Source organism: Cynara cardunculus (genome assembly GCF_001531365.2).
Source record: "Cynara cardunculus var. scolymus isolate 2C chromosome LG 7, CcrdV1, whole genome shotgun sequence".
NCBI lineage: Eukaryota > Viridiplantae > Streptophyta > Magnoliopsida > Asterales > Asteraceae > Cynara > Cynara cardunculus.
Genome location: NC_037534.1, coordinates 11,491,245 through 11,498,726, shown reverse-complemented (window position 1 = coordinate 11,498,726; position 7,482 = coordinate 11,491,245). Strand labels below are relative to the sequence as shown.

At 35.7% G+C, this 7,482-nt stretch overlaps 1 protein-coding gene across 1 annotated transcript; it reads left to right on the top strand.

Moving 5' to 3' along the window:
- Positions 1–16: 16 nt before the first annotated feature.
- On the top strand, positions 17–7,476 carry LOC112515507 (cucumisin-like). Its single transcript, XM_025122376.1, has 10 exons — positions 17–105; positions 454–542; positions 3,998–4,089; positions 4,238–4,475; positions 4,905–5,418; positions 5,553–5,653; positions 6,039–6,260; positions 6,373–6,484; positions 6,575–6,788; positions 6,887–7,476. The coding sequence occupies exons 2-10, from the start codon at positions 469–471 to the stop codon at positions 7,420–7,422; spliced, it is 2,103 nt and encodes a 700-aa protein (XP_024978144.1). The 5' UTR covers positions 17–105; positions 454–468; the 3' UTR covers positions 7,423–7,476.
- The last annotated feature ends 6 nt before the right edge of the window (positions 7,477–7,482 follow it).

The following is a 7,482-nucleotide window of genomic DNA, read 5'->3' as shown; positions in this document are numbered from 1 at the left end:
TTTACATCTTTAATGGCAAACCAAGCCTCCCTCGTTTTAAACCTCTGCTGCCTTGTGCTACTTCTGTCTAACTCAATTCAGGCTGATTCCGATGACAATCGAAAGGTATGTTATAACTGTGAGAATATRTTTGAATATGTGGAACCTCTATTAAATTACTCTTTAAAAGAGCCCTTGAAGAGAATAATGGRTTTCCATGTATAAAGCTAAAGTTTACGACCTCTCTAGGGACTCGACACTCTGGAACAATTTGTACTCGTCTAGTCCCATATATCCCCACATCGGCCAGACCTGTAATATTCCATAATATATGTTGGAACTTCGTTTATCTCCTTAAAAAACTCTTAATTTGGTGATCAATCACATATCCTCACAATAAAATCCATCTCCTATTCCATCTATCTTTTACTTCAAGTTTAATTGATGGAAGTCGAAATAACTGGTTTTATGCAGGTACATGTGGTGTATATGGGACAGAAAACTGAAGATGATGTCTCTGCATCATCCCTTCACTTGAGCATGCTACAGCAAGTTGCTGGCAGGTCCTCATCTTAATTAATCTCTATATATGTTTAATATGCATAATAAAAATACGATACATATATATATATAGGTTCTATGTACATACAACTTTATCCATTTCTAAAGATTCAGAACCTTTGAACCTATCTCCAACATAAGACATACCATCATACCAAGGCTACACTACAGCAAAATCGGGTTTATAAGACATTAAAAACGTTTTATAAGAGGCCACAAATATTTTAAGTGTCTTAATAAGACTTCGTTATAGGAACTAAGTTTATAGAATCAAATAGACATGCACCCGATGTAAACGTGTTGCAATAGATTTATAGGACGTTTTTTTGGACTTTTTAACAAAAATAATTGGACAACTTTTTGATCTAAAGCGTCTTCTTATATATAGGACATTATTCGGAAAAATAAAATGTACTATAAAAAAAATTAATACGACACTATATTTCAAAAAGTCTTAAAACCTATTTAAGACATCCAGAAACATCATATAATTAAACTTTTTTTAATGGATTTATATAGGACACATAATTGTTTGGTCATGTAAAATTACATCCAATAAAGCATTCTATTAATTAAAACACTTAGATATATGTGGCTATAAACCCGGTTTCCTTATAATGTGGGAAGAAAAAATGACTGAATATAATAATATAAATAGGACCAATTAAAATGATGGTAAATTACGAAGGCTTTTAGCGATGAATGGATCCATCGGAAATCCGTTGGTCGTCTGAAACTTGCTCGAAACARAAATCACAACAAAATTGSGTTTATAAGACTTAAGTTTATRTGACCAAACAATAAAATTCATATCTAAAGGCGTCGTAATAACTTAATAGGACGCTTTTGGGAGCCATGTAAAGTTCTAAGGACATTTTTCCAATAAGACATCGTATTAGTTATTTTATACGACAATATTTGGGAAAAAATGTTTTATAAAAAGATGCATTCGGAGAATATTTCTCGAGAATTTCGTATAAAATAGATAATACAATGTTTTAATTTTAGAATGTTCTAAAAAATTTGTTAAGACACATGAAAACGTCTTATAATTTATTACAACACTTTTAGATATAACATTTTATTATTTGGTTATATAAGCTTAAGTTCTATAAGGCGGTCTATTAGGAGACTTAAACATTGTTGGCTTTCAATAGACGGTATCACCGACAGATTTATGATGGTTGCGATTGTTGTTCGGAGTTCAGATATGTTTTAGAAACAGATGAACTTCCAACACACGGGTGTATCAACGACTTCCTAACAAACACCATCATCGATGGAGTTCCAACGTCTTTCCCAAAGCATCAATTGAATTGTCGACATAAATAAGCCGGTGGATACTGAAATCACACTTTAATGACGAATATTTGGTCRTTCGTATTATTTGAATTTAAAATAATAATTCAAATTAATCGTATTTTCATGTATGTATATATGTATATATATATGCACATCATGTATGTATAATACATATTAAACGAATTAAATAAATTTACAAAATTTTAAGTATATTGTATGTACAACATATAGACACTAACTAGCTAGGAGCTAGGAGGGGGAGGGGGAGGGGGAGGGGGTGCCAACTAAGCAAGGTTTTAAATGTTATGAGGTGTGGTGTGTCAACGAAGGCAAGACTCAAGTCTTAGGAGTCACAATGAAGCCACAACGTTTTTCAAGACGTGACTTATGACGATAAATCTTGATATTATATATTATATACAAATATAAACATATGTTTTCTACTATAACTCAATAAGCCGATGATATCAAACAATTTAAATTAAGTTATATATAAAGAACTAGCAAGTAAGACATAACAATGTACAAATGTCGCGTTACAATCGCTCATTAGGCGATGGTGTATCACATACTTAACTTGGCGTCAAAGACAAGTCTTTAAGTCATGGCGTGTCATGATAGCTGTTGTAGAGAACCTTTTTAGAACACCGGGGCTAATCTAGAAATCATGTTCTCGAAGTCAGAGTTGCACAATCGGCCTTCACCTTGGTTGTACGTGCTTCCAACTTCGCCTCCCGTAGGCATCTCGAGCTACCGAATAGGCCTCCAGCTTGGCCACCCATGTTGCCCGCTTAGGAGTGTCAAAAAAACCGAAACCAACTAACCTAGTGAAATAAAAAAAAATAAAAATAACCGACAATGATTTTTGGTAAAATGGTTTGGTTGACCGAATATGAATAACCTTATTCAGTTTGGTTTCACTTATTTTTTCGTTGTAATTTGATTAAACCGAATACCCTCTTGAAATTCAAATAATTTCCGTCTTCCGTAACTTGCCGAAGTAAATCTTAACCTTTTCATGACCTAGTTTCCCGGGGAAAAACAAACAAACTTTATGTTCAACGATCTTTATTTAAAATAAAACCCTTATTTGCTTTAACTGAAAAATATACCGAATAAATAAAAACGAATCAAAACTGAACCTTATTCAGTTTGGTCAGAAAGTTATGGAAAAACTGAAAACCAAATGAACTGAATCATAATAATTCAAAAACCGAATAAACGGACCGAATAACACCCATATCTGTTGGTCCTCGTCTGGTATCTTTAGTTTTTCTTGTAATTCAGTTGCCCATTATTAATCATTTGATACATGACTAGTAATCTGTAGGCGATGAAAACTAACAACGTAATGTTAAAGAAGAAACGTACTCCGCTGAGGGACAAAGAACATATGATCTCCCGGTACTACAAGTGGCCGGCTTACTCATAGCATAGACGATATCTTGAGTCATGCCATGGCCGAATAGGTGACCCCTTTTCCAACTCCAACACTCTCTTCCCACAATTGTGGATCATGTGGAGGACGAGTGGAAAGCTCAATGCCAGACTTCTTTAGCATATCATGCCCGTAAGCCTCTTACAATTTACAAAAACAATAAAATATTAATAATTTGCTTCATATAATTAATGACCATATATTGAACATTTCCATAACTACAATGACAGTCTCATTGTCAACCAATCTGCTTGACAATCCATACTAAATAACCGTAATACAAATCCAATGCAATCTAATTAACTCATTTTCAAATATGAAAACTTAACTGCGGCTCTAGACCATTCGTGTAATGAAATCTAGAAGATGAATGGGCGGGGGCGATGCCTCCCCGAACGAGTCTTCCTATTTATGTATGCAGTGGGTCCTCTTGAAGACCTCATAAGAAGTTATATATGGGGATGTTTTTGCTACAATAGACAAGTTTGGTTATTAGTATATAAGAAAATAGAATAAATTAAAAAGCATTACAACAATTAATTATTAGAAAAATAAAATTTAAGGAATGTGTCGATAATCCCTGTGTTTTTTATTTGGCACTGTCCATCTGTGACTATAAATATTATGGGTTTCTCTGGACTTCAAGTATCATAAACATAATCTCTTTGATAAGAAACAAGACCAATTAGTTGCTTGCCCATCACTTCATTATGGCAGGGATGGAGGGAAATACATGCTTCAAAGATACACYAAAAGCTTCCATGGATTTTCCGCAAGACTYACCCAAGAGGAGGCKCAGAAAATATCAGGTATATATGCATACATTTAATTTGAAAAGTTGCAGATTGTGTTGTCTGTTCATCACTTAAAGTGCCCAAAACTTGCAACCTTTTAAGCTAAATTATCATGAACAAGATTATATGAATTTAATCAAAGCAACTGAAATTTCATATGTAGGGATGGAGGGAGTTGTTTCTGTCTTCCCCAGCAGAAAAAACCAATTGGCAACAACAAGTTCATGGGACTTCATGGGGTTCCCACTTACAGTCGACAGATCAACAACTGAAAGTGACATCATCGTAGGTGTTTTTGACWCCGGAATTTGGCCGGAATCAGCCAGTTTCTCTGACACAGGATATGGTCCTCCTCCTGCTAAATGGAACGGCATATGCGAAGCCAATTTCCCTTGCAACAAGTAATAAATCCCTTCCTAATATGTATTTTCGATTTTTTACAAAATTCAAAAGCATATCATGTTCTTCAGGAAATCAGAGTTTCAAACCTATGACTTAGTTTCTGGTTTGCTGAGTTTCATGTGTGGGCCAAAACAGTTAAAAACATAATTCTATCTTCATAAACTTCTTTTATCATATACTCGAACAATAAGATTCATGTACACCTTTAATCATATGATTCATATCAATTTCATTGATTTGAACTAAATTGCATAGTAATTAAGATTCTGTAACTTTTCCTTTTTCTGGTTCTTTTTCTCGGCCAACTGTTATTCATGATTTATACAAAGTAAAATTTGATTAGTTTTGAACAAAAATAATATGATTGAATGAGTCTGAAATATAAGAATATGATTAATAAACAGATCTTTATTATGCTACATAAACAGCAAAATAATAGGAGCTCAATACTACAAGGGAGATGGAACGTATGACCCTAAAGACTTACAATCACCAAGAGACTCTGATGGTCATGGAACCCACACCACATCCACGGCTGCCGGAAACTTAGTGAGAAATGCAAACCTATTAGGCCTTCACTCAGGAACAGCTCGAGGGGGTGTTCCTAGAGCCAGGATTGCAGTGTATAAAGTGTGTTGGACASACGGGTGTTCAGATAACGACCTTCTTTCTGCTTTCGATACTGCCATTGCTGATGGAGTTGACATAATCAGCATTTCTCTTGGCTCGTCAAGAGCGGTAGAACTTTTCRAAGACAGTCTTGCTATCGGAACCTTTTATGCCATGATGAAAGGAATATTGACTGTACAATCTGCTGGTAACGCAGGCCCAAGSCCCCAGACCATCTCTAGTATTGCTCCATGGATTCTTTCGGTGGCCGCTGGCACTAAGAACCCAGATTTAATCACCCCAGTAAGACTARGAAACAATATGGTTGTAGATGTGAGTATTATCTTTAACCTATTGGTTTATATTTCATTTATGGAGAAAAATATCTGTTGAATTATTGGTCATCAAGAACGTCATTGGTTGCAAAAAAGAATTCAACAACTTCAACTTATTCATTTTTATCTCAGGGAATTTCCATAAATCCGTTTACACTTGACGGAATGTATCCTTTAGTTTACGCTGGAGATGTCCCGAATATCGAAGCTGGTTTCAACGGCTCAACGTCAAGGTAAAGATTAATGATTTTACTTGAATAAGTTAGTCTCGGAGATTCGTGATGCAATATACAAGATGAAAAGTTAGCTTCCGTATCTTTATGTCGATTTTATTGGAGCAAGAAAAGCACACTATGTTTTCCACATAAAATATATAAAATGTTTTATTAATCACTTCAATAACATAATTACACAGTGGGTATATGAACCCATATTTATAGTTAACCAAACGATGCATCCTTCCATACTAACAGATGCATCCCTTCATGGTACGRTTGACATATAAACCAAGAGGACACCTTTGGTAACTGTCAATAACCACCGGCCCACAGATGTCTATCTTACCTTTAACAAATTTTGTTGGTTTCTCTGATGGGTATATCATGGAATATACTTCAGGTTTTGCATCAACAACTCATTGGACAAGAATTTAGTGCAAGGTAAAATAATACTATGTGATTGGGTTTCGACCGGAGAAGTTGAAATGTTAGTTGGTGCTGTCGGGTCAATCATGGCATATGGCGGACTGTATTTTGAAGCCATTGGTTCATATCCTTTGCCTGTTAGTGTAGTGAACTTCGATCAAGCAGACAGTATCTTTCAGTATATACGCTCAACAAGGTAAATAAACATAGAGTTTCCATTCTAAAGAATAAAACACCTCTTGTTTACATTTTATCTGATCAACATATTTACATTTTCACAAACTAATGAACAAGAAAGTTCTATTCAGAAATGCAACWGCGGTTATAATGAAGAGTGAAGATGTCAGAAACGCGTCATCCCCATTCGTTGCCTCTTYCTCGTCAAGAGGTCCAAATCCTATAAATACAAATATCCTCAAGGTGATTCATGAAGAAATTTAAGGAAATAATCATTTAGAAACCTGTATTATCTAGAAAGAAACACTTGTAACCAGTTTTCATTCGATGCAGCCCGACCTGACAGCTCCTGGAGTAAGAATTCTAGCAGCATGGTCACCTCTGTCTCCAATTAGCCGAGCAGAAGGAGACCACAGAGCGGTGCCTTTCAATATGATATCAGGGACATCAATGGCCTGCCCACACGTTAGTGGTATAGCTGCTTATATCAAATCATTTAACCCAACATGGTCTCCTGCAACAATTAAGTCGGCTCTCATGACCACTGGTAACATATCTAGTCTTATACACTTAGACTTGTCACATTTCTTATATCCAGTGGCAGTGTTAGTTATGTAATTTTTTGTATTATAAAATTGACTGCAGCTTCTATAATGAGTGCTCAGATCAACACAGATGCTGAATTTGCATATGGAGCTGGTTATCTTAATCCATTGAAAGCTATAAGACCTGGACTGGTATATGATGCTAACGAGGTTGATTATATAACTTTTTTATGCCAACAAAACTATAGCAGCCAAGTTATAAGAATCATCACGGGGGTTAATATCAGCAACTGCTCTGAGCTCAAGAAGCAAACCAAGGATCTCAACTACCCTACATTTGTTATCCCAACAATGCCCAACGAGGCCATTGATTTTAACTTCAGCAGGACTGTCACCAATGTCGGCTCAGCAACATCGACTTATAGAGCTTTGATAACTCAACCACGTGTTAGCGGTTTGAGGATACAAGTTGAGCCGAGTGTCCTACATTTTGAAGAATATGGGCAGAAGCTGTCTTTTAAGGTGTCTGTTCAGGCAACCATACAAAAGCTAGACAACCCAATTCTTTCTGGTGGTTTGACATGGGATGATGGAGTGCATCAAGTGCGGAGCCCCATCGTTGTGCATGTTCCTTGATAGTCATCAAATGATCGAGGAACGGATCATACTATTCGCCAATAATATTGATCTTGTTGT